Here is a 27,121-nt window from a genome sequence, read left to right as displayed (position 1 = left end):
ATGCTGCAACTCCTACAGATTCGTACAGCAGTCGAAGTGAACTGCCGTCTCTGATTCTGTATCCCTGATGGCTCTGCACAGCCTAGTCTTCCCTGGTGGGAAAAGTGTCCCTTGTCCACAGAGGCGGTGGGGGACCCACATTGCTTGTAGCTCCCGTGAGCATGCAAAGAAGGCCATTACCAGGAGGAACCGTCTCTCAGGATCTGATCTTTTCTTCCCTCTTTCTTGACTTCCTTTTATTTCTAATGGCAGTGCTTATCTTCTTCTCTTTGCAGGTTGTAGCCTCCATTTCTGACATCCCTACTGGTATTCCAGTTCACCTAGAGCTGGCCAGTATGACTGACAGGGAGCTCATGAGCAGCATTGTCCATCAGGTAACCTCATGGGACTATCGTTTGGCCCTGATCCTCATAGAGCCTTGCAGAGAAGCGTTTTTGTGCAGTGGGACCATCTGTTTGGGCTCAGGGACTGGCTCACTGACATGTAGGTTTGTGTCACTCAGACCCAAGTCCATAGAGATCCAAATAAGGATCCAGGACTGTTCTGAAACAGCAGTATCTCCTACTAGATTAAAGTTATGGCAGTGTAACTGACAGATTGTCGATCATATTTCTCGTCTGGAATGGAAAAGTTGAAAGTGAGTGGAAAAAACTGAAAGCCCAGCTCAGCTGCTTTCAGTTGAACTTCAAGAAGTTCAAAGCAAAGAAACTTTGAGGGAAACTCCCTCCTTCCTCAGGCATCTGTGTGTTCAGTGCCTGCCTCTGGGCAGCAGCATTGATTAGTATAAATCTGAGCAGGTGAAGCTTCAGAACACAAGCTCTGGAGACCTTGGTTGGCATGCCAGCCTTGCACTCACGGGCTTCATGAACTCAGGCAAGTTACCTCACCTGGCAATCTAGTGTTACCTAATTTTAATTGGTAATATATTCATTTGGTTAAAAAATAACCAAAAACTATGAAAAGATATACAATGAAGTCTCCCTCCTACTTCCTCCCCTTCCCTACTTGTACCCTTCATCAGTTTATTTCCAGAGTTCTTTTGTACAAGTATAAGAAAATACAGAAATATATCCTGATTTTGTTTTCCATCCCCTTTTACCCAAAAAGATAGCATAGCCTACTGAATACTCTGTTCTTCACTTTGCTCTTTTTTTTCACTAAATATATCTTGGAGATCTTCCTGCATCACTAACATGGAGAGTATCCTCTGTCTTTTCACAGCCACATGGTTAAAATGAATGTGTAGATGTACCTCCGTTTACTTAACCTGAACCTTCTTGATGAACATATTGGTTACTTACTGCCCTTTGCTGTTACACACAGTGCTGCAGTGAACAACTTTATACATGATTTTATTTTGCCTGTGAACAAGTCCATATTTAGGAGAAAGTCTCAGAAGTAGAACAGCTGGACTGGAGCATAAAAAAGCATTTGTAATTTTAAGATTGCCAGATTGCCCTCCATAAGAATTACACCAGTTTACTTCCCACTGGCAATAATTACAAATACTTGTTCCCTCATATCCTTGCTACCAGAATGTTAAAATTTGCATTTATATCAGTCTGACAGATGAAAAAATGGCATTTCAATATACACATCCCTCGTCCTCAGCGGTGTGTGGGGCAGGGGGGTGGTTCCAGAACCCTTCCCAGATACCAGAATCTGCAGATGTTTAAGTACTGCAGTTGGCCCTGTGGAATCTGTGGATTAGACAAGTTGGCCCTCCGTATCTGCAGGTTCCACATCCTTGAATAGTCTGTTTTCCATCTGAAGTTGGTTGAACCCATGGATATGGAGGGCTGTCATTCATTTTTTTTTTTTTTTTTTGATAGACTTCATTTTTTTACGGTAATATTAGGTGCATAGCAAAATAGAGAAGAATCCAAGAGAGTTCCCATATACTTCCAGTCCCCTCACACACACAGCCTCCCCAACTACCAGCAGCCTGCACCAGAGTGGTACATTTGTTAGAGCTAGTGAGCCTACACAGGCACATCATCAGCACCCAAAGTCCATAGTTTACACTTGGGTTCACTCTTGGTGTTTTTCAGTATAGCTTTTGTTTGGGTTTTTCTTCTCACCTTAAAAAAAAAATGAGCCATTTCTATTTCATTTTCTCTGTAACTGTCTACTTAACCCTTCTAAGGCTTAGTCTGTACAATGGAGGCAGTCCATCCTTCCCTCAGAAGATTACAGTAAGAATTGGATGAAATAAAGCCTTTAGCTCAGTACCTAACACAGAAGAACATGCAGTGAAGGAAAGCTGTTATTGCTCCAACAAAGATAGAGGCCATTAAATTTTTAAAACCATTTTATACATGCACACATACATACAAGGACTCCTCTCTCCTGCAAAAATTGTTACCTTAAGTGTGGTTCTCTGGTTCTAAGGAGGGAAGTGCTAAGTAAGAAACACAGGGAGGTGGATATAGTGGTTCCCCATCAGACAGAAAACAGGGGCACCTGTTTGGTAATCTTTTTCTTACAGTGTTAATTGCTAAATTCAGACAGTCTTCCTAACCCACACCTGCTTTTAAAAAGCTTAGCTCTAACATGAAACTGTATGCTTTTTGCTTCTTGGTGTTTTGTACAAAAAAATCATAACCCTGACAGTATGTTGCTTGAGGTCTCCATTTTACTGGTCTAATACTGCTGACATTCAGGAACTGAGAGCCATGCCCCATCAGTGGTAAGAGTATCTCGTATATGTGCAGTGGCAAAAGCTAGGGACCATGGAAAGAAACACAAAATATAGACACCTCTGCCTTTTGTCTTACAGTGGCATACCACAAAAGACTGGGTCTGAAACAATGTTACTGCAGCTTTCCAATTTCTCCCAAATGATGATGAAGGTGAAGATAGGGGTGTGATAGCTAAAACACTGACTTCAGGGCCAGGGAGTCCTGTGTCAAGGAAGAATGCTGCCTGCCTGTGTTCTCTGTCATTTAGTCACTGGCTGTGTCATAAGACATCTTAGGAGCCAGGTTATCTCCATCAGAAAGATACCTGTTGTTTTTGTTAGCAGGTCTTTCCCGCGGTAACTTCCCTTGGGCTGAATGAACAGGAGCTGTTATTTCTCACCCAGTCGGCCTCTGGACCTCACTCCTCTCTCTCTTCCTGGAACGGTGTTCCTGATGTGGGCATGGTCAGTGACATCCTCTTCTGGATCTTGAAAGAACACGGGAGGAGTAAAAGCAGAGCCTCGGATCTCACCAGGATCCATTTCCACACGCTGGTCTACCACATCCTGGCAACTGTGGATGGACACTGGACCAATCAGCTGGCAGCCGTGGCTGCAGGAGCTCGTGTGGCTGGGACACAGGCCTGCGCCACAGAAACCATAGACACCAGCCGAGTGTCTCTGAGGGCACCCCAAGAGTTCACGACTTCCCATTCGGAGGCAGGCTCCAGGATTGTATTAAACCCAAACAAGCCAGTAGTAGAATGGCACAGAGAGGGAATATCCTTCCACTTCACACCAGTATTGGTGTGTAAAGACCCCATTCGAACTGTAGGCCTTGGAGATGCCATTTCAGCCGAAGGACTCTTCTATTCAGAAGTACACTCTCACTATTAGGAAGATTGTTAGGGGTAATTTTTCTGAGGAAGGAGAACTAGCCAACTTAAGAATTACAGGAAGAAAGTGGTTTGGAAGACAGCCAAAGAAATAAAAGCAGATTAAACTGTATCAGATACATTCCAGCCTGTTGGCAACTCCATAAAAACATTTCAGACTTTAATCAGAATTTAGCTAATGAGACTGGATTTTTGTTTTTTACGTTGTGTGTCACAGAGCTAAAAACTCAGTTCCTAAATCCCCAGTTTATGCAGCGCCATCAAGTATTTTAAGCCAAACTTCTTCACCCCTGAGAGCATGTCAGCTGGAGAAAAGCACTTCTTGCCCATTTGAGAAGTGCACGCCCACTCACCGAACATCCTGGTCTCTAGGAAAGCCTCATGTGAGCTTCCTCTATCTCTCAGCTCAGTGCCCATGGGCAAGGATCATGATTTCTATTCAGTGTTACAATGACAATATTTAATGAGCATAACCTTCTCAGTCTCCTGCTCTCAAATTTAGGACAGAGCCGGTAAGGACAAAACAGTCCCTCCTGTGCTTTATGATGGCAGCAGGGGCTGGGGAGCCTCTGAGGGACTCTTTCATTCTGCAATTGTCTGGAAGCCTGGGTGGCGTCATGAGCTGAAGGATCGTGCTTTCCTGTCCTGGCTCCATAGGTTATAGGCTGGCTGGTGAAAGGTTCACGTGGCCCAGGCTGAACTTCATTGCCTAGCTTTGGATGTGCTTTCCGCCATAAAGACTGATTTTTGTTCGTTCTGAGCCTTCAAGGAATTTGCTTGTTACAACTGGAATATGCTCCTGTGTGTATAACAGATCATGGATGTTTTATGTTTTCATTGATCATTAAAGAGTTTGACCTCAGAGCTCCAGGATCATCAGTAAATTTGTCATGTTATATATTTATTTTTTTATAAATCAAGACTCTGTGTGCTCTTAAATATATTAAAAACAATTTACATTTCAGGAATTCTGTCTGTAATTGATTTTTGTCTCCATCACCACTCTGGAACCAGATAAGATAAAAATCTTTCTGATTTTCATTTGTGATGTGCATGTTACTTTGCTCTTGAGGTGCTTGCAGTCCCTCATGCTGAGCCTGAGCTATAGGCCTGTCCTGTGGGGTTGAAAGTGACACAAAGTACTAGTATGAAGTAGCCCAGTTAAAGCTGAATTGGAACATAGCAGTTTGAGAGCATAGTGAGCCTTTTCAGCTTGTTGGGAGGGCAGTACGAACATGGCAGCTGGTGGTGGGCCTGCCTAGTTCAGGGGTCTTCATTTCCCCTGGGCCCACAGCAGCTTCTGGAATCTCAGAGCTACCTCAGGCTCTTCATTTGTGACCTCCCTTTCCCTGCTTTGGATAAGAAAGCTTGATTACTCCTTCAAAGTAAATTTAAGCCTAGAATGCAGCTTGTAACTCAAAGCTGCATTCTAGGCTTAAATTAAGGAAATCTCTGGCTGCTACCTCTTCCTTCTGTTTCCCAGATAAGTTAAAAATAACCACCAACCTTCTAGCCTATTTTTATTAGAAAGGCTCACATGAAATTTTTATTTTCTCAAGAATTGAAATATTTATATTCTAAACCTAAGAAGACTTTATTAGGAGTCCTGAAGTGTTCACATGATCTTTTCTAATGTCTAAGTTGACTAAGCCCCTGGTCCTGAGTGTATATTCTTAACTGGTTCTCCATTTTTTGATTGGTGATGCCAATAAAGACTAGCTCAGGGAGTATAGACTACACATACCCTACAGCAGTGTTTTTCAAATAATGGATCTTGAACTAATAGCCACTAAATCCATTTGGTGTTTATCACAAAAAGTATAAAAACACATCATACATTATAAGGGTAAGTATAAGTAAGCATTGTTTTGTAAAATGTCAGTGACTGTCTGAGTGTATATAGATTTGAACATACATACATCCCCCTGCAGAATGTCCATTTTTTTTTGTGAAGCAGCTAAGCAATAGAAGTGATGGGTATTTATCACACAAGACAGATTATGCAGAGGTGAGTTGGAAGGGTAGGATAAGCTGAACAGGTGGGAGCTTCAGGTTTCTCAACCCTTTGCTTTGGTGTTTTACAAAGGTATTTTACATATGATTTTATATGAAGAAATGTTTGAAAATCCATTGGCCTAAAAAGGATGCCTGGTGAAGAGTGAGTCTTCCTGAAAACCGCTGGTACACTCCCTCTGGCTTTCATTTGAAACTGATTTTAGTTTCAGGGAAAAGAAAAGCTGCAGCATACAAAGCACTACCAAGAAGTAAGAGTACAGCCAAAAATCCGTCATCTTATCATGCAGGTACAGTTTGCATTGTATTCTCTCCTGGCAAGTTTGAGAAGAAATCCAAATTCTACAAAAGGTTTTGAGGTGGTGAGTACTGAATGATGTTGGACAAGTTACCCTTACTGAGCCTTCCTTTGTTCATCTGTAAAATGGGGTTAATGATGGTACCTACCTTCATAGGGCTGTTGATTAAAGGAGACTGCCATGTGGAATATTTAGCACAGTATGGGGCACATATTTAAGAGTTAAATAATTGTCAGTTATAACTAAGCTGAACAGACAATTTCCTGGGTCTCTTTAGAACTATTTTAAATCACTGAAAAGCTACTTGTAATAATTTAAGATTTTGTTTTCTGGTCTTTTTAGGTAAAAATGTTTATATAGTGAAACTGCACAAATTTTAAGTGTGCCATTTGGTAAATTTGTTTTTGTGTTTTTGAGACAGAGTCTCACTCTGTCGCCCAGGCTGGAGTACAGTGGTGCAATCCCAGCTCATTGCAACCTCCACCTCATGGGTTCAAGTGATTCAACTGCCTCAGCCTCTGGAGTAGCTGGGATTACAGGCACCTGCCACCACGCCCAGCTAAGTTTTTTGTATTATTAATAGAGATGGGGTTTCACCAGGTTACCCAGGCTGGTCTTGAACTCCTGACCTCAGGTAATCCGCCTCGGCCTCCCAAAGTGCTGGGATTACAGGCATGAGACACCATGCCTGGCCTTTTTGTTTTTGAGACAGTCTTGCCCTGTCACCCAGGCTGGAGTGCAGTGGCTCGGCTTCCCAAAGTGCTGGGATTACAGGCATGAGACACCACGCCTGGCCTTTTTGTTTTTGAGACAGTCTTGCTCTGTCACCCAGGCTGGAGTGCAGTGGCTCAGTCTCGGCTCACTATAAATTCCACCTCCCAGGTTCAAGCGATTCTCCTGCCTCAGCCGCCCGAGTAGCTGGGATTACAGGTGCCTGCCACTAGACCCAGCTAATTTTTGAATTTTTTGTAGAGATGGGGTTTTACCATGTTGGCCAGGCTGGTCTTGAATTCCTGACCTCAGGTGATCCAACCGCTTTGGCCTCCCAAAGTGTTGGGATTACAGGCGTGAGCCACCACGCCCAGCCAGGTAAGTTTTGACAAACGCATATACTTACCTAACCCAAGTAGCTATCGTAATTCAAAATGGGCCAGGCGCAGTCCCTACTAAAAATACAAAAATTAGCTGGGTGTGGTGGTGGGTGCCTGTAATCCTAGCTACTGGGGAGGCTGAGACAAGAGAACTGCTTGAGCCCATGGGGCAGAGGTTGGAGTGAGCCAAGATCACGCACTTCTGCCTGAGCAACACAGCCAACTCTGTCTCAAAAAAAAAAAAAAAAAAAAAAATTCAGAATGGACAGCCCCAAGCACATTGCCTGAGTTAGTCTTGATCTGCAAAGAGCAGCAAAAATGAAAAGTCTCCATCACCCTAGATAGTTCCTTCGTGCCACTTCCAAGTCATCCCCACCCCATACCTCAAGCCCCAGAACAACCAGTTATTTTTTTCCACCATAAATTAGTTTTGCCTGTTTTCAGAATGCAACTTAAAAATGGAGTCATTCAGTATTTAGTCCTTTGTATAGAGCTTCTTCCATTTAGCATAGTATTTTTTAGAGTAATCCATGTTGCATGTAGTTGGTTGCTTTTTATAGCTAGATAGTACTCCACTGTGAGTACAGAGCATTCCACTTTGGAATTATTATGAATAAAGCTGCTGTCAACAAGTGTTTATGTAGACGTACTGTCATTTCTCTTGGATAAAGGCCTATAGGAGGGAAATTGCTGGGTGAAAGGCCTTTTTTCCAAAATGGTTGGACCATTTACGCTCCCTAAAACAGCATATGACAGTTGTGGTTGCTTTTTTCCCCCACAACCATCTGGAGTTGTCAATGTTTAATTTTACCCATTTTGATAGGTATACAGTGGTATTTCAGCATGGCTTCAATTTGTATTTCCCTAATGACATATGAGCACTTTTTCATGTGCTTACTGACTATTCGTATATCTTTCTTTGTGAAGTGTCTAAATCTTTTGCCTTTTTCTCCCCCAGTTGAGTTGTTTGCTTTGTGTATATTGTTGTTTGGGTTGTTAGGTTTTTTTGAGTAATAAGAGTTGTATCCAAAATATTTTGGATACAAGTCCTTTGTCAGTTATGTTTTGTACTTTCTCCAAGTCTGTGGCTTGATATCCTTTTTCTTAATGTCTTAATGTTCTTCTCTATGCCCAAAGAAATATTGGACCACGCCTATGTCACAAATATAGTCTTACTTTGTATATAAAATGTGTAAGTTTTTATCATGTACAGCATGTTTTGAAACACGTATATATTACCTTTACATTAGCTATAGGTATATAGCTATATTGAGCTAATTATGCATTGTCTCAGTTACTTTTTTGTGGTGAGAACACTTGAAATCTTCTGCTGGCAATTTTCAATAATTTTTTCTTTTTTAAATTCTTTTGTATTGTATTTTTATATACATTATTAAGTAGAGTCACTGTGTCGTACATCTCCCCAACCCCTGCCCCCAGATTGCTTTTCTATACAGCTATCCAGTCGTTCCAGTAACATTGGTTGAAAAGACTTTTCCCATTGCATTGCTTTGGTACTTTCATCAAAAATCAAATGACTGTATAACTGTAAGGTCTATGTATGCACTCACTTCTGTTTTATTGCTCTATTTGTCTATCTTTATGCCAGTGCTACATGAGCACTATTATAGTAAGTCTTGAAGTAAGGCAGTGTAAGTCTTCCAATTTTGGTTTTTTTCCATGATTGCTTTACATGTTCTTGGTCCTTTGTATTTCCATAACATTTTAGAGCCAGCTTGTCAATTTCTTCCCCAAAACCTGCTGGGATTATGATAGGATCTATAGATGAATTTTGGAAGAATTTTTATCTTAACAGTGTTTAGTCGTACAATGCATGAACATGATATATATTTCTACAATGGCTTTCTGTTTCACACCAGTGCTTTTGCCGTTTTCGGAGTAGAAGTCTTACCTGTAGTCTGTTAAATTCCTAAGTATTTCATATCAATAGTATTTGACACTTTTGTGATTTTATTTTCAAAATTGTTCCTTGCTTGTATATAAAAATACAATTGATTTTTGTACATTGACTCTATCTTGTGACCTTGCCAAATCCACTTGAGTGTAGTCACTTTTATTTTAATAATTTATTTTTAGGATTCCTTAGGATCTTCTACATATGTCATCTGTAAAGAGTTTTATTTCTTCCTTTCTAGTCTTTATGCCTTTTTATTTCTTGCCTTATTGCACTGGCCAGAACTCTAGTTCAGTATAATGCTGAATAGAAGTGGTAAGAGCAAACATCTTTGCCTTGGTCCTGATCTTAGGGGCAAAGTAGTCAATATCTCACTAAATATGATGATATCCATTGCATTTTTTTCTCATGGATGCCCTTCATATGGTTGAAGATGTTCCCCCATCTATTCTTTAATTGCTGACAATTTTTATGATTTTGTTCTGTTTTTACTTTCTCAGGGGCTGAGAAGGGTATTGAAGTTTTAGGTTCATAGCAAAATTGAGAGGAAATACAAACACTTGCCATATACCAGCTGCCCCAACATATGCATAGCCTCCTCCCTCCCTATCAACATCTCCCACGAGAGTGGCACATTTGTTACAACTGATGAATATATACGGACACATCTTTATCACCCAAAGTCCATAATTTATTTTAGGCTTCACTCTTATACATTCTATGGCTTTGGACAGAGTCTCACTCTGTCACCCAGGCTGGAGCACAGTGGCGCAATCTTGACTCACTGCAACTTCCACCTCCTGGGTTCAAGCCATTCTCCTGCCTCAGCCTCCTAAGTAACTGGAATTACAGGCGTGTGCCACCATGCCTGGCTAATTTTTGTATTTTTAGTAGAGACGGGGTTTTGCCATGTTGGCCCGGCTGGTCTCAAACTCCTGACCTCAGCCTCCCAAAGTGCTGGTATTACAGGTGTGAGCCACCACACCTGGCCTGGACAAATATATTAATATAACAACATGCATCCACCACTATGGTATCATACAGGGTAATTTCACTGCCCTAACAACCCTCTGTGCTCTGTTCATCCTTCCCCGCTAACCCCTGGCAACCACTGATCCGTTTGCTGTCTTATAGTTTTGCCTTTTCCAGAAGGCCATATTGTTGAAATCATGTGGGATGCAGCCATTTCAAATTGGTTCCTTTCAATAGTAATATGCACTTCAGTTTCCTACATGTCTTTTCATGGCTCATTTCTTTTTAGAATTGAGTAGTAGTCTTTTATCTGGATGTACCACGGTTTATTCATTTATTCACCTATTGAAGGACATTTTGGTTGCCTCCAGGTTTTGGCAACTGAATAAAGCTGCTGTAAACATCCATGTGCAGGTTTTTGTGTGGACATACATTTCTAACTCCTTTGGGTAAATAGTGTGATTGCTGAGTTCTAACATTAAAAGTATGTTTAGTTTTGTAAGAAGCTGCCAAATTGTCTTCCAAAGTGGTTATACTATTTTGCATTCCCAACATCGATGAATGACAGTCCATTGCTCAGTATCCTCACCAGCATCTGGTGGTGTCAGTGTTCTGGATTTGGGCATTCTAATAGGTATGTAGTGGTATCTCATTTTAATTTGCATTTCTCTGATGACATATGATGTGGAGCATTTTCAAGTATGTTTGCCATCTGTGTATCTTTGGTGAGGTGAGGGGTTTTGGTCCATTTTCTAGTCAGGTTGTTTTTTTTTGCTTTTGAGTCAGTTTCGCTGTTGCCCGGACTGGTGTGCAGTGGTGCGATCTCCACTCACTGCAACCTCTGCCTCCCGGGTTCCAGCGATTCTTCTGCCTCAGCCTCCCAAGTAGCTGGGATTACAGGCACACACCACCATGCCTGGCTAATTTTTGTATTTTTAGTAGAGACATGGTTTCGCCACGTTGGCCAGGCTGGTCTCCAACTCCTGACCTCAAGTGATCCACCCGCCTTAGCCTCCCAAAGTGCTGGGATTGCAGGCGTGAGCCATCGCTCCGGGCCTCAGGTTGTATTCTTAATGGAGAGTTTTTGAAGTTATTTGTATATTTTATGTAACAGTCCTTTATCATTTAAGAAACATGATGGGTTTTTTGTGTTTGTGTGTTTTAAGACAGGCTCTCGCTCCATCATCCAGGCTGGAGTGCAGTGACATGATCACAGATCATGGCTCAGTGCAGCCTCAACCTCTCAAGCTCAAGTGAGCCTCCTGCCTCAGCCCCTCAAGTAACTAGGACCACAAGATGTGCCACCATGCCCAGCTAATTTTTCTTTTAAATTTTTTTTGTAGGGATGGGGTCTCACCATGTTGCCTGGGCTGGTTTTGAACTCCTGGCTTCAAGTGATTCTTCTGCCTCCACCCCTCAAAGTACTGGGAATACAGGCGTGAGCCACCATGCCTGGCTATGCTGGCTTTTTAAAAATTTATTTTTTCCTAGCTTGAGCAACAAAGTGAGACCCCCATCTCTTAAACAAAATTAGCTGGGCATGGTGGCGCATGCCTGTGGTCCCAGCTACTTGGGAGTCTGAGGCAAGAGGAACACTTGAGCCCAGGAGTTCGAGGGTGCAGTGAGCTGTTTGAACCACTGCACTCCAGGCTGGGCAATAGTGAGACCTTATCTAAAAAAAAAAAAAAAAAAGTGCTTATTAGGTGTGGTGGCTCATGCCTCTAATCCCAGCACTTTGGGATGCCAAGGCAGGTGGATCACTTGAAGCCAGGAATTTGAGACCAGCCTGGCAAACATGGCGAAACCGCCCCCCCCCACCCACCCCCCCCAGAAAAAATACAGAAATTAGCTGGGCCTGGTGGCTCACACCTATAGTCCCAGCTACTTGGGACACTGAGGTGGGAGAATCACTTGAACCCAGGAGGCAGAGGTTGCAGTGAGCTGAGGTTGCACCACTGCACTCTGGCCTGGGCAACAGAGCAAGACTGTCTCAAAAAAAAAAAAAAAAAAAAAATGCTTTTTTTCTGTATCTACTAAAATCATATGACTTCTCTTTTGTTAATGCATGTGAGTACTTTGGTTTTCAATACTGAACCAAGCTTAGGGTCCTGGGATAACTCCAACTTGGTCATGATTTACATATTCACCTTTTTATATATTGCTGGATTGATTCGCTAATATTCTGTTGAGGATTTTTGTACCTATGTTCATACAGGGTAACAGTCTATAGTTTTGTTGTTTTGTAATGTCTTTGGTCCAGTTTTGACATCAGGGTTATTGCTAGCATCATACAAACAAGTTACGTTCTTGCTCCTATTTTCTGAAAATTTTTGTAAGGTTGAATTTATTTTGCCCCATAGATGTTTGACAGAATTTACCAGTATAATCATCTGAGCCAGGAGTTTGCTTTCAAGGATAACTTTTGATTTACAAATTTCTGTTTCTTTAGTAGGACTTAAGATTTTACATTTCATCTTCTGTTTTGGTTTTTTTTTTTTTTTTTTTTTTTTTGAGACCAAGTCTTGCTCTATCGCCCAGGCTGGAGTGCAGTGGCACGATCTTGGCTCACTGCAACCTCCACCTCCCAGGTTCAAGCGATTCTCCTGCCTTAGCCTCTTGAGTAGTTGGGACTACAGGCGTGCGCCACTATGCCAGGCAGTATGTTGTATTTTTCAAAGATTTTTGTCTATTGCATTTGTCAGGTTTATTGTCATAAAACTGTTCAAAACATTCCCTTTTTCATGTCTGCAGAATCTGTAATGTTATACCCGCTTTCATTCCTGATACTGGTAATTTGTCTTTTTCTTGATCAGTTTAGCTGGGGATTTTTTTTTTTTTTTTTTTTTTCAAGAGAGAGGGTCTCATTCCATTGCCCAGGCTGGAGTGCAGTGGCACAATCATGGCTCATTGCAGCCTCAATCTCCAGGGCTCAAGCAACCCTCCCACCTCAACCTCCCAAGCAGCTGGGACCACAGGTATGTGACACCGTGCCCTGCTAACTTATTATTTTTTAAATTATTTTGGAGAGACGTAGGTCTCACTGTTACCCAGGCTGGTCTTAAACTCCTGGGCTCAAGCAGTACTCCCCCTCCCAAAGTGCTGGGATTACAGGCATGAGCTACCCACCGTGCTCAGCTCTTGGTGGGGATTTATCATAAATTTTTTTTCCATAGAATTTGGGGCTTCTCAAATTTTTCTTTAATACTTGTTCCTTCTACTTACTTTGGGTTTTTCTCTGCTTTTTCTAGCTTAAGATGGAAACCTGTATCACTGATTTTCTCCTTTCTTCTGATAGAAGCATTTACAATTCTAAGTTTCCCTCTAAGCACTGCTTTTAGCTGAATCCTACACATTTTGTTTTCATTATCATTTAGTTCAAAGTATTTTTTCTTTTTTTTTCCCTTGATTTATGAGTTGCTGTGTGTGTGTAAGAGACAAGGTCTCCCTCTGTTGTTCAGGCTGGAGTGCAGTGGTGCCATCATAGCTCACTGCAGCCTCAAACTCCTGGGCTCAAGCAATCCTGCTCCCTCAGCCTCCTGACTTGCTGGGACTACACGCGTGTGCCACCACACCTGGCTGATTTTCGTATTTTTAAGAGAGATAGGGTTTCACCATGTTGGCCAGGGTGGTTTCAAACTCCTGGCCTCAAGTGATCTGCCTGCCTTGGCCTCCCAAAGTGCTGGGACTGCAGGCATGAGCCACAATTTCTTTACTCACTCATCAGTTGATGGGCACTTGGGCTGGTTCCATATTTTTGCAATTGCAAACTGTGCTGCTATAAACAAGCATGTGCAAGTATCTTTTTCATATAATGATTTATCTTCCTCTAGGTAAGATATTCAGGGGTGGTATTGCTGAATCAAGTGGTAGAACTACTTTTAGTTAAGGAATCTCCACACTGTTTTCCACAGTGGTTATACTAGTTTACTTTCCCACCAACAATGTAAAAGTGTTTCCTTTTCACCACATCCATGCCAACATCTGTATTTTGATTTTTTTACTATGGCCATTCTTGTGGCAGTAAGGTGGTATCACATTGTGGTTATGATTTGCATTTCCCTGATCTTTAGCAATGTTGAGCATTTTTTCACATTTCTTGGCCATTTGTATATCTTTTGAGAATTGTCTGTTCATGTCCTTAGCCCACTTTTTGATGGGATTTTTTTTTTCTTGCTGATTTGAGTTCCTTGTAGATTCTGGATATTAGTCCATCAGATGTATAGATTGCAGAAATTTTCTCTTCTGTGGGTTGTCTGTTTACTCTGCTGATTATTTATTTTGTTGTGCAGAAGCTTTTTAGTTTAATTAAGCCCCATCTATTTATCTTTGTTTTTGTTTTATTTGCTTTTGGGTTCTTTAGTCATGAAGTCTTTGCCTAGGCCAGTGTCGAGAAGGATTTTTTTCAATGTTATATCTTCTAGAATTTTATGGTTTCAGGTCTTAGATTTAAGTGTTTGATCCATCTTGAGTTGATTTTTGTATGAGAGATGAGGATCCAGTTTCATTCTTCTATTTGTGGCTTGCCAATTATCCCAGCACCATTTGCTGAATAGGGTGTCCTTTCCCCACTTTTTTGCTTGCTGAAGATCAGTTGACTGTATTTGGTTTTATTTATGGGTTCTCTATTCTGTTCCATTGGTCTATATGCCTGATTTTATACCAGTACCACAGTTTTGGTGACTATGGCCTTGTAGTATAGTTCGAAGTTAGTTAGATAATGTGATGCCTCCAGATTTGTTCTTTTTACTTAGTCTTGCTTTGGCTATGCGGGCCCTTTTTTGGTTTCATATGAATTTTAGGATTGTTCTAATTCTGTGAAGAATGATTTTGGTATTTTGATGGGAATTGCATTGAACCTGTAGATTGCTTTTGGCAGTATGGTCATTTTCACAATATTGATTCTACCCATACATGAGCATGGGATGTATTTCCATTTGTTTGTGTCATCTATGATTTCTTTCAGTGATGTTTTGTAGTTTTCCTTGTAGAGGTTTTTTACCTCCTTGATTCAGTATATTCCTAAGTTGTTTTTTTTGTTTTTGCAGCTATTGTAAAAGGGGTTGGGTTCTTGATTTCTCAGCTTGGTTGCTGTTGGTATATAGCAGGGCTACTGATTTATGTACTTTAATTTTGTATCCTGAAACTGCTGAATTGATTTACCAGTTCTAGGAGCTTTTCGGATGAGTCTTTAAGGTTTTCTAGGTATACGATCATGTCATCAGCAAACAGCGACAGTTTTACTTCCTCTTTACTGATCCGGATGCCCTTTATTTCTTTCTCTTGTCTGATTGCTCTGGCTAGGACCATGTTCAGCTTTTCACAAATTAGGATTAGTTTTGTGTCCCACTATGTAAAATATTAAAACCTTGCAACCATATATGCTTTATAGTTGTCATGTTATTTATGTATGTTCAGCCTCACAATACACTGTGATATTTTTTCTTTGAACAATCATATGTATTTTTTAAAAGTTAAACTGAGAGAGTATTTTATATTTACCCACTTGTTTACATTTGTTATTTGTGGAAGGATTGGTCCAACATGAACTACTAAGCCATTATCAGACAATAATGAGTTTTCCTTGAAAACAAAATAATCATTGTAGTGACACACTCCAAAGTGGTTTACTGTCCTTGGAATGCACAGTTTTGCCCAATATTATTCAGCAAGAAGGATACTTTTTTCTCATTGCTAGTTCATACTTCTACTTTCCTGCCTCTCTCTTTCAGTTTTCTAAAACCACATCCGTAGCTGTGATTATGTTCTTGGTTTCATTTTCCTAATTCTGTTACAAATTCTGATGACATGAGCAACCAACCCCCATATAGAAGTTAGAATAGCTCCTATCTCACCAGAGTGAATGAAAAATTGCAAATTCACATGCCCAAAAGACTGACCCTGCACACCCTAGTAGAGTTTATTTTTAAAAGAAAATCTAAGCCAAATTAATGTGGAAAGCATTGCTTCTTTACTGCTATCCCTGGAAGCAAAGCACCATCTTGCCCCCAAATGTGGAAAAACTCAAAAGCCCTGCTCTTGCATTCTGTTTCCAACATGCTATACTTAAAAAAGACTACCTTTTTACTCTTCTCTCCCCAAATATTAAAAGTTTCTCAGATCAGAGTAATGAATACAGTTCTGTCCACTGAAAACCTCTTCCTTCTACATCAAAGCTTTCTGAAATAAAAGTAGTCCAATATCTACTCATTCAGTCTTCAAGTCCTTAAGTTTCTGTTGCCACCACTGCTTCATCAAAGATACATCACTGCTTGATTATTGATGGTTAAGAGCAAGAGCTCTGCATCCAGACCTGGATTAAAATCCTGGTCCGGCCACTTACCTTTGAAAATTTGTTTTGTCTCTCCTAACCTCAGCTTTCTCTTCTATAAAATGGTGATAACAGTACCTCTCTGTTGGAAGTGTTCATTGAGGCTGACCATTCCCTTCCCAAACCTTTCTTCGTTAGCTTCCCATAATACCACTCTCCTGGGTTTTTTCTTTTATCATGTGCTTCTTTTTTGTGGGCTCTTCTGCTTCTCCCTCTAAGTACTTATTTTCTTTCTTCGGTTGCCTGTCATCTTATTCCTAGCTTTCCGTGGATTTTTGATGATTCCTCAAATCTAAATTACTCCTGAATCTTAAAAACAAATTTTCTTTTTTTTGAGATGGGGTCTTGCTTTGTTTCCCAGGCTGGAGTGCAGTGGCATGATCATAGCTTACTGCCACCTCAAATTCCTAGGCTCAAGTGATCCTCTTGCCTCAGTCTCCCGAATAGCTGCAACTACAGGTGCGCACAACCACGCCTGGCTTTTTAATTTTTTGTAGACATGAGGTCTGAGCCATCTTGCCCAGGCTGGTCTCCAACTCCTGGGTTCAAGTGATCCTCTGGCTTTGGCCTCCCAAAGTGCTGGGATTACACGTGAGCCACCATATCTGGCCTACTCCTGAATCTTTATCTTCAAACCAGGTTTCATTCCTGAAATCCAGCTATTCAGGTGTCTGATGGATATCATCATTGGACATCTTCAACATCTAAAACTAGATTCCACAACGAACCCTCGACCCTAGTCCAATATTCCTTTACTCTCCCTGGTTATCTAGGCCCCGAAATGGGTACCCAATTATTAACCTGCCACATCCAATCAATCCCCAATTCCTGTTGATATTAGCTCCTAAATCTCTCATATTTCTCTCTTCCTCTTTTTTCACTAAGACTTTTCCAGTTTCAGAAAGTAACTAGACCATTTCATTCTAATATACTAGACTCCATGCTGATGTAGAAGTGTTCTCAATTGTTCAGGGTACAGATCCAAGTTTGCCACATACCACCAGCTGAATGACAAAGGCATCACTTCTGATACTTTCTGAGATACAAGAAATGAAGGGGGTCCTGCTCAGTTAGCTGCTTCTTCAATGTCAAAACAGACCCTGTAATAAAATAAAGAACTCCAAACAGTTTGGTAGGTCAGTTTTCTATCTTTAAATTACGGTGATTAAAGGGCACTTTCAGTGCAAAATGGGGACTGGCCCTCAGTAAGCAAACTGCTGGCTTATCATGCATCAGGGTTGCTGCAGAGGCCATGCCTGTACCAAGCAGGAACTTGGCCTTGAGGTTCCTCCTCCAATTTCAAAATAGGCTTAGACACAGGAAAGGGAAGACTGTGATCATAGGTTCTTTTAGGTTTTTATTGTGATCTCGTTTTTATACCTGAGTAACAATTTTCCCCAAAGGAATGATGATACGTAATCTTTATTCTAAAAAGGACACATAGTGTATTGATAGCATCTGGTCAGTGGTTATCACTGACTATCTTCAATAACAATTACTCATCTAAGAAACTCTTCCTTTTTTCTTTAAAATCGTTGGTGCTGATCCAGACAAGCCCTGGGCTGCTCCTCCTCATACTGATAGGATCTAGCTCCTAAACTGACCCCTCTCAAGAACAAAATACAGGGAGGGACTTGTTCTGGATTCCCTTTAGGCAAATGCAGCTGCAATACTCAGCAGGCTGGGCCTCAACTTACAGGGCTTTTGTTTTTTTTCTTTTAAATGTATACTATTAAAGTTGGATTATTAATCTAATATTTGTGTTTGCCTTGGGGACGAATAAAACCTCACAACCTGAGGATCACCTCAGTTAAACCAAGGCTTTGTCATCACAGGGCTACTCAGCAGAGGTCTGTCTCAGCTGTTCCTTGAACTAAGGAAGGAGTCAGTCAGCTAGGGGAGAAAAGTCCTTTTGAAAGCAGACAGCATCATGTACCTTGCTGACTCAGCTACATACACAGAGCCTCAAGCCTTGCTGCCAGTTCTTAAAGGAACTGTGTTGTCTTTTCACTTTTCCTAGCTTATGGGGCAATAGAGGGTTTCCGACCTCAAATGCCAATACCAGGTAGGCAGAAGGACCTTAGGCTCAACTGCTGGCTCCTCGTAATCATAACACACACTGTATTCTGTGGTGGGTGCCACTCTGCCTGTGTCATGTCACCTTTCCTAATCCAGCAGATCCTTGCCCAAGAAAACCCTATTTTGGGGTCATTCATTCTATTCTTATTTCTCTCTCATTTGTTCTGATGTTTCAGTTGGAATTGATTCCACCGCAGGCTCTGGCTCCAGAGGAAGAGATGGGGGCTTTGTGAACTGTGTTCCTCCAGCACCTAGTAACAAAATAAAAACTTGAATCCTCATGTTCCACAATTTCAGAAGAAATCATTCTTTTTTGCTGTTAGAGTTCAAGAGGAAACCCCATATTTTCTGGAACCAGTGGGACTGACCCATTAGCTATGAGGGAAGACTATAACTGAGAAATAAAGCAACAGTCAAGTTTGCCTTCAATGAGTCACTGAAAAATATTTAATTACATGTCAACTTCTGATAAAGCAGTAAAAATTAAACATTGCATGACAGGATATACTTAATAACATATTGCTAAAATTGGAAAGACCAGTGTATTGACCATTCAACTAAGTCTGTGAGTAGCTGTTACCTACTATATAGCTCACCTTAAGGAAACAAGTGCCAATTTAGCCACCCTGTGTTTTTTTCTCCCCTTGTGGCCAATACTACATTGGACATATGAGTCTGAAGAGAACCTCACTGAAAGCTATCATCTCTTTGCTGACACATGTGGCTTGTACCTGCAAGGTCTTCATGGAGCTCTGTATGGTCCTACCTGAGGGGAGCGTCCTGTATGCAGCTGCTGAAGACATTGCCTGTCCTAGAGCTTGGTTAGAGCCCAGAGGCTGCTGGAAACTGGCAGGTTTGCTGGTTGAAGTGGTCTGGTGCTTTGATTTGGGATCTTTAGCTGGTTTAGTCCAGACCAGTGCCTCCCCAACCTGGAGAGCAGCTCCCAACTTCTGAGCCATCTCCACCATCTTGTGTCCACAAAGGAAGTAAAAGAATCAAAAGCATGACTGTCAGAGACAAGCCAACCCACTTCTTTGGTCTTCCAGCTGGGGTTTTAGCTGAAATAGTGTCTGGTCGTACTAGCAGTTGAGGCAGGAAGTACTTATCAAACAGTAGAGAATATAGATTGCCTTTACTGGATGGCACGGTGGTTCACATAGGATCTCAAAACCCAACAATTCAAGCCTGGTGCATTACTGGGCCAAACAGTGCATTTCCTACAACAAGTGAAATAGGGCTGGGCACGTGGATCACGAGGTCAAGAGATCGAGACCATCCTGGCCAACATGGTGAAACCCCATCTCTACTAAAAATACAAAAATTAGCTGGGCGTGGTGGCACATGCCTGTAGTCCCAGCTACTTGGGAGGCTGAGGCAGGAGAATTGCTTGAACCCAGGAGGCGGAGGTTGCAGTGAACTGAGATCACGCCATTGCACTCCAGCCTGGGCAACAGAGTGAGATTCCGTCTCAAAAAAAAAAAAAAAATGTGAAATAGAAGGAAGCTACAGACAGACACAGACCTCAACTTTGATGAGTTGAATTAGCAATAACAACTCAGTAAGCCTGAATTTCCTTTTGTTATTCTAGGAAAGTTTTTCTCAGGCTGTTATTAATTGATGAACTCATCCTGCTAGGAATATCAAAGCCACAACAGCCATGAACGTGTAATACCTTGGATTTGGATGATTTGGGCTTGATTTTTAAAAGTCTCCTGAGAGCTTACTTATGACTCTTGGGAGCTAATAAAAGACATACCTCAGAGTCAAATTCCAGAGAGCTATTGTCCTTGAGTAGGTTGACTTTCTTCTCCATCTCCTGATACTGGGCCAGGGCGTTCTTCTTCTCACCCTGGTTGTACAGCAGCACAGCATAGTTCAGGTTTACTAAAGGGTTACACCTGTGGCAGACAGAGATTGCTGGGGGCTCTGCAACAAATGGTCATTTAGAGATCCTTCTCATTACACAAAAACAAAACAAAACTGGTTAAGTAGAGATTTCTCCATTATGCAGCAAGGTAGGTACATACGTGCTAAGCAGACCTGTGGAGAAGAATCAAGGAATTAATGGCCTAACAAGCAAAGCTGGTATTGGGACCAAATCTGGCATCTCAGCCCTCAACAGAGACTACCTAGGTCAGGGTTGAAAAAGGGATCTCTACCCTGCTGTCTAGAAGATGCCAGTGGAGTAAATCCTGGAAGAGTCAAGTTTTATCTTCAATTAAACAGCCCAGAGTCCCATCTGATATTCCAACTAGCCCATAGCTATCAGCAACCCAAGCCCACTGCCAGATCTGACATTCTCTAGCCTCCTATTACTCCGTTTAGGACTGGAAACATTTTCTCAGAGTGTCAATTCCTGCTGAGCTACCACACTTAGGAGACACATCCCTCCACACCGAGGTCTGCTGTGTAATAATGCCACAGAGGAACAGCTGGGCTGACTCAGGCAGCACCGATGCTATGGCACCACCTCATGGCTTTGGAGAGTCCAACCCCTCCCAGTACCATTCTCAACAAAGCGCATACTTATCCAGATGGACTGCTTCTGCGTAGGCTCTCTTGGCATTCTCTATATCTTCCAGATTGGTCAGAGCCACTGCAACAAAGAAAGCACTGCAGCTGGAGAGCTCAGCTTGGAAGACAAAAGGAATATTAAAGACTGCCCCCAAAGTAAACTTCACCCTCTCAGCTCATGGCACCAGAGTTTACTAAGTCAGCTTAGATACCTGATGCTATCTTCAACAATCTCTTCTACAGTCAATCAGTTGCCAGGTTCTATGCATCCTTTTTTCGCAGTTTCTTTCTGACACTGCCCTTGTTCAGGCCCAAGTAGTTTCAGGCTTTCCATTTATTCCCCAGTGTCAAAGTCCCCACCTGCCTCCATTCCACTTTCCACAGCACTGCCAGGTATCTCACTGACTTACAAATCTGACCACATTACCATCCTACTTAGGAATCCTCACTGGCTCCCCACATCTATAACCAGGATCTTTACACTTTCATTTAGCAGTAAAACACTCCCCCCACTTTTTAAAATCAGTATTTCCTTGACACCTAATATATAAAACAAAAACAGCTGCTCTGGAAGCCCTGCCCATTCCACCTCCCCACCAGCTATGCACTCACTCCTACCAGGCACCTAAGAGGAGAATCTAGGAAGACAGCTGGACAAACATGACCTCTAAGATAAAGTCCTTGCACTGTATGCATGACCTCCATAATCTGACCCCAGAATATCTTTCCTGACTCATCTCCCATCATATTCTCTAACACTACCCCCCACTAACAGCAAGGGACACTGCAGTTTCATGGCTGCATGCCTTTCTTCACAGTGTCTCCTCAGCCATTCTGTGCTATTCCATTCTAGCTTGTTATTCAGGATCCAGTTTGAATGCCATCTCTACTTTGTAAAGTTAGCATTGCTGTTATGTCTTACATCATGGCTGTTAACATTTCTGTGTCCCATTAGAACCCAGCTATCTAAAAGAAACTACCAACACAGTAAACAGACAACCTACAAAATGGGAGAAAATATTTGCAAACCATGCAGGTCTAATATCCAGGATCTATAAGGAACTTAAGCAAATTTACAAGAAGAACACAATCCCATTAAAGTGGGCAAAGGACGTAAACAGACACTGTTCAAAAGACATACATGCAGCCAACAAGCATATGAAAAACTCAGTATCACTGACTTGAGAAATGCAAATCGAAACCACAGTGAGATAATCATCTCACACCAGTCAAAATGGCTATTATTAAAAACTCAAAATATATCATCCTGGTGAGGCTGCAGAGAAAAGGGAATGCTTACACACTGTTGATGGGAGTGTAAATTAGTTCAACCATTGTGGAAAGCAATGTGGCAATTCCCCAAAGAGCTAAAAACAGAACTACCCTTCGACCCAGCAATCCCATTACTGGGTATATGCCCAAAGGAATATAAATCGTTCTGCCATAAAGACACATGCATGTTTGTGTTCAATGCAGCACTATTCACAATAGCAAAGATGTGAAATCAACCTAAATGCCCATCAATGGTAGACTGAATAAACAAAATGTAAATGTACACCATGGAATACGACACAGCCATACAAAAGAACAAGATCATGTCCTTTGCAGCAACATAGATGGAGCTGGAGGCCACCATCCTTAGCAAATTAATGCAGGACAGAAAACTAAATCCCGCATGTTCCACTGTAAGTAAGAGCTAAATGATGAGAACACATGGAGACATAGAGGGAAACAGACACTGGAGCTTACTGGAGGAGGGGGAGGGCCAGAAAAAAATAACTATTGGGTACTAGGCTTAGTACCTGGGTGATGAAATAATCTGTACAACAAATCCCCATGACACACATGTGCCTGTGTAACAGGATGCACATGTACTCCTGAACCTAAAATAAAATTTAAAAAAAAAAGAGAGATGGAGTCTCACTGTGTTGCCCAGGCTGGACTCCCAACTCCTGGGCTTAAGCAAACTTCCTGCTTTAGCCTCCCAAGTAGCTAGCACTACAGGTATGTACCATCACACCCCACTTTAGCCTTTTTATTCTGATGTTTTGACATCTGGGGCCTTACTGACCCTGGGGAGACTGTCCCTCCCAGGGTCAGTTAATTCCTAGATATAACCCCTACAAGAGTGCCTTCTGTATGCAGACCAATCCAGTATTCATATTCTTAACTGCCTCCTTTATTAGGCTCTGACACTGGGCCAATATTCCCTAGTCCTAGTCACCCGAGGGTCAGGTACCAGACACCTAGAGACAGCCCTATACCCCAGAGCCTACTGAAATTATTCAAACTGGCCAATCCTCAACCTGGTTAACCTGCTTTCCCGGTCTTGCCCAGGGAGGGCATTTCTACCCCTGAAAACTACAATAAAGAATCATGCCCACATTTACCCCTTGTTCCCTCCATCTCCTGATTGACCTGGTGCTTCCCCATGTGGCCCTGCATGGTGTAGCATGCCCTCCTTCTCAGGAATTGTAACAGACTATCTTTCCAGTGGCAGATGTCTTCTGATCTGTTGCCCATACCATATCTGAATAATAATAAAACCTATGTTTTTTTTTTAAGTTATCTTTGTATTCAGGCAACCCTCAAATAACCACAATTGCTTTTGCAAGCTTTCTCTTATAAATAAGAACCCACAGTAATGAACAAAAAGCCACTGGAAGACGACTGCCAAATGAGGACATGGAAATCTGCTTTGGGTCTTACATTTAGTAAGTAAATGTATATGGAGAAAAAAATTCCTAGGAAGACTATGTAGTCAGTACTTTAAAATTAAGATGGTTGTGCATAATTTTTAAAGTGTTTAATTTTAACTTATTTTTATGATCAATTTTAGTATTTGCATGGCATAAAATGGAGTTTCAGTAAGAGAACGGCATTCTATATAACATGCTCAGAAGAGATAAGGGTTTCAACATAAGGTAGCTTGACTTGGAAGTATCACCTAGGGGCCAGTTATAGTAACAACAATATTGATAATAATAGACAAATTATATAACCACAGTAAAACCAACAGTTTTCAAAAATCAGTATTTCAACAAAACCAGTATTATTGTGAGTGCTTAATCATGGCAATCCTCACATCAGCCCTAGGTACATATAATAAGTAGTAGAGGCAGGACCCCACCTAAAACCCAAGCTCTTAACACTTGCTGTCTGGAACTTAGTTGGACTGAATATATACATAAATGAATTGTCAAGGCAAAAGGAAAAAATTGGTAAAAGGTGAAGTACGGATGATCTTTATTTAACCTGTTGGTCTCTGAGTGAAACTCCCCCAAGTTAGAAACAACCAAGTTCCTTTGTCATCTTTTTCTACTTCTTCAAGCTCCAGGACAGTAGTCCAGATTCCTATAGGATCTCTAAGGGAATGGCTCCTATGAGACAACCACTGATCTTCTATGATTCTAATCCATTTTTCCCTCATTACAGATGGCAGACAGAGTTTTCCATATAAATGTTTCTTACCTGCCAAGAGCATGTAGAGCTCCCCCATCTTTGGCTGGAAGTTGATGGCCGCACTGAGAAAATGAAAAGCTGATGCATACTGCTGCATGGTCAAATGGACAAGGCCCAAATTATACAGAATCTTCCAATCGAAGGGTGCCAAGTAGTTGGCTCGTTTCAGGCAGCTGATGGCCTATGAGAGAGAAGGGGCACTCAATGAGAGAGGCAAGCTAAACAGACCCAATAACCTCATGTAGGAATGCAAACAAAGAACACGAGGGGACACTCACTGCCACATATTTCTTCTTGCCAAAGAAACACATTCCAATGTTATTCCACAGTGGAGGACTTTCTGGAACAGCACAAGCCACAACTCTGTATTTGGTGAGGGCAACATCAAAGTCCCCATGGGTCTGCATTATGCTGCCTGCTGCCAAGATGGCCTGAAAACATGGCACACAGAAAGTCATTCAGTCATTCCCAAAAGGCTGTAGCAGTGAGGCAGCCTTCCTGAGTCTATACTCAGCAGGCCCATCAGCATAGATGGCACTGAAAAATTTCTTCCAGGGACATAAATATATCCAAGCTACTGGGACAAATTTTTCTGAGGAATGTCCTTGCACCCTACGCTGTGGCTCTCTGGCACAGCACAAAAAAAAAAAAAAAAAAAAAGATAAAATGTTATTTGCTTTACCCATCTGTTTCCTACTTCTAGCCAGGAAAGTCAGTATTTCAGAATGAATACCAGAGCCCTTTAAGTAAAAACTTCCTTCAATCTGTTCTCTGCAGCCCCTATTTGGTACACCAAGTGTTCTAGATACCTGAAATACACCTGTACGTGGCTACTTAAGGTAAATTTCTTTCTTTTTTTTTTTTTTTTTTTTTTTTTTTTTTTTTTTGAGATGGAGTCTTGCTCTGTCCCCCAGGCTGGAGTGCAGTGGCACAATCTCGGCTCACTGCAAGCTCCGCCTCCCGGGGTTCACGCCATTCTCCTGCCTCAGCCTCCCGAGTAGCTGGGACTACAGGCGCCCGCCAACACGCCCGGCTAATTTTTTGTATTTTTAGTAGAGACGAGGTTTCACCGTGTTAGCCAGGATGGTCTCGATCTCCTGACCTCGTGATCCGCCCGCCTCGGCCTCCCAAAGTGCTGGGATTACAGGCTTGAGCCACCGCGCCCGGCCAGGTAAATTTCTTTCTACCATAGAACAGAGGGTGAGTCAGCTTTAGGCTTCATTAGCCCAGCCCTTTCATTTCTCTAAGGAAAGGTATCAAGGTGGGAGCTGACAGGCTAATGTTACTTCCTAAATCAGAATTTAGTTTGTATCCTTTAATAAACAGCTTGTCTTGCTGCATCTCCTCAATGATATTCATCCATTTGATGCTATTCCTTCTCATTCCCAAAGTCACATCTAGACAAAAGTTGTAATATCAAATCATTAGGACTCTAGAAGTCATTTCAACATAATTATTGTTTCTTTTTAGAGACAGGGTCTCACTCTGTCACCCAGGCTGGAGTACAATGGTGCCATCATAGCCCACTGTAGCCTGAAACTCCTGGGCTCAAGTGATCTTCCCTCTTCCACCTTCCGAGTAGCTAGGACTACAGGTGTGTGCCACCACGCCTGGATAATTTTTTTTGTAGAAATGGGAGTCTCACTATGTTGCCCAGCCTGGTCTTGAACTCCTGGCCTCAAGTGATCCTCCTGCCTCAGCATTCCGAAGTGCTGGCATTACAGGAATAAGCCACCATGCCCAGCAGATTTATTTTTGACAATAGTTGTGGAGGCATTGCTAATTTCCTAAGTAACACATAAACTTTACTAGCACTATGATCTGCTTTCTGCAGGGGTTACACATCTATTATAACAAATATGCACCTTTAGAAGGTAAGTAGAGCATACTTGACAATATTTTCAAATAAGAAGAGCCACCTTTTATTTATATTTTTTCTATTTCTCAGGTATCCAAATTTAAGAAGCTATTCCTTTGCTTTCCAGGGTCAGATCACCTCTAGGAGCAGTGGGACCATCTATATGAAGGCCAGAGCCTTCACAGCCTGTAATACCTTGTAGTTGGTAGGGTCATAAGTCAGTGCATTGCCAAGATGTTCAAATGCCTTCTGGTAAATGCCGAGCTTGGAAAAAAAGCAAACAAGACAATTTACATCAGCAAGGAGATGGCAGTTAAAAAGAGTCTGGCCAGACCGGGCATGGTGGCTGACACCTATAATCCCAGCACTTTGGGAGGCTAAGGTGGGTGGATCACCTGAGGTCAGGAGTTCGAGACCAGCCTGACCAACATGGAGGAACCCTATCTCTACTAAAAATACAAAATTACCCGGGCATGGTGGCACATGCCTGTAATACCAGCTACTCGGGAGGCTGAGGCAAGAGAATCGCTTGAACCCAGGGGGCAGAGGTTGCGGTGAGCCGAGATCATGCCATTGCACTCCAGCCTAGGCAAAAAGAGTGAAACTCTGTCTCAAAAAGAAAAAAAATCTGGCCAACTTCACCCAGAACAGAAACGCTCTGGCTTTTTTGAGTTCTCTTGACCAAAAAACAAAATAAAACAAAACAAAAAAAAGCAGCTACAGTTACCAGATAATAACGAAAGAAAACCGAAAATCCCCACAGTCATGGTTGTCCTTCTATTTTTGTTAATTTGTCCCCTGATAAGGTCAAAGTATCTATTTGATAAGAACCATCTCTGCCACACTAGTACTGTTCCACATTAATGCCTCTTGGCAGGAAGTGAGCTCGGTATCCTCATCTCCCGTAGAGCCAACCTTCAAAGTCAAAGCCCAGGAAGACCCAGGGTTAAGCTCCTAATTCCTTTTAAAGAAAAATGAAATAGACATAAAGGCCACCATAGAGGCAGGGCTGGA

At 41.9% G+C, this 27,121-nt stretch overlaps 2 protein-coding genes across 9 annotated transcripts in view; one reads left to right on the top strand and one right to left on the bottom strand.

The window, feature by feature from the left end:
* The window catches only part of ADPGK (ADP dependent glucokinase), a 32,274-nt gene extending 27,730 nt beyond the window's left edge, over nt 1-4,544 (top strand). For 3 of the 4 annotated variants that reach the window (XM_030814717.1, XM_030814715.1, XM_030814718.1), the window contains 2 exons: nt 276-374; nt 3,023-4,544. In XM_030814717.1, the coding sequence (XP_030670577.1) occupies nt 276-374; nt 3,023-3,577 (654 nt within the window). In that variant the 3' untranslated portion in view covers nt 3,578-4,544. The remainder of the gene's footprint in view (nt 1-275; nt 375-3,022) is intronic. The other variant, XM_030814716.1, reaches the window with a different exon arrangement.
* A 12,987-nt stretch (nt 4,545-17,531) lies between these two features.
* BBS4 (Bardet-Biedl syndrome 4) overlaps nt 17,532-27,121 on the bottom strand; it is a 52,412-nt gene continuing 42,822 nt past the window's right edge. For 3 of the 5 annotated variants that reach the window (XM_030814713.1, XM_030814712.1, XM_030814714.1), the window contains 7 exons: nt 26,303-26,371; nt 24,528-24,680; nt 24,259-24,430; nt 20,800-20,869; nt 20,030-20,171; nt 19,040-19,241; nt 17,534-18,524 (listed from right to left, as the gene is read on the bottom strand). In XM_030814713.1, the coding sequence (XP_030670573.1) occupies nt 18,418-18,524; nt 19,040-19,241; nt 20,030-20,171; nt 20,800-20,869; nt 24,259-24,430; nt 24,528-24,680; nt 26,303-26,371 (915 nt within the window). In that variant the 3' untranslated portion in view covers nt 17,534-18,417. Of the gene's footprint in view, nt 18,525-19,039; nt 19,242-20,029; nt 20,172-20,799; nt 20,870-24,258; nt 24,431-24,527; nt 24,681-26,302; nt 26,372-27,121 lie in introns of all 5 variants that reach the window. The other 2 variants (XM_004088306.2, XM_003267182.2) reach the window with 1 other exon arrangement.

Source organism: Nomascus leucogenys, chromosome 6 (genome assembly GCF_006542625.1).
Source record: "Nomascus leucogenys isolate Asia chromosome 6, Asia_NLE_v1, whole genome shotgun sequence".
Lineage (NCBI taxonomy): Eukaryota > Metazoa > Chordata > Mammalia > Primates > Hylobatidae > Nomascus > Nomascus leucogenys.
This window is presented reverse-complemented; position numbering and strand designations above follow the sequence as displayed.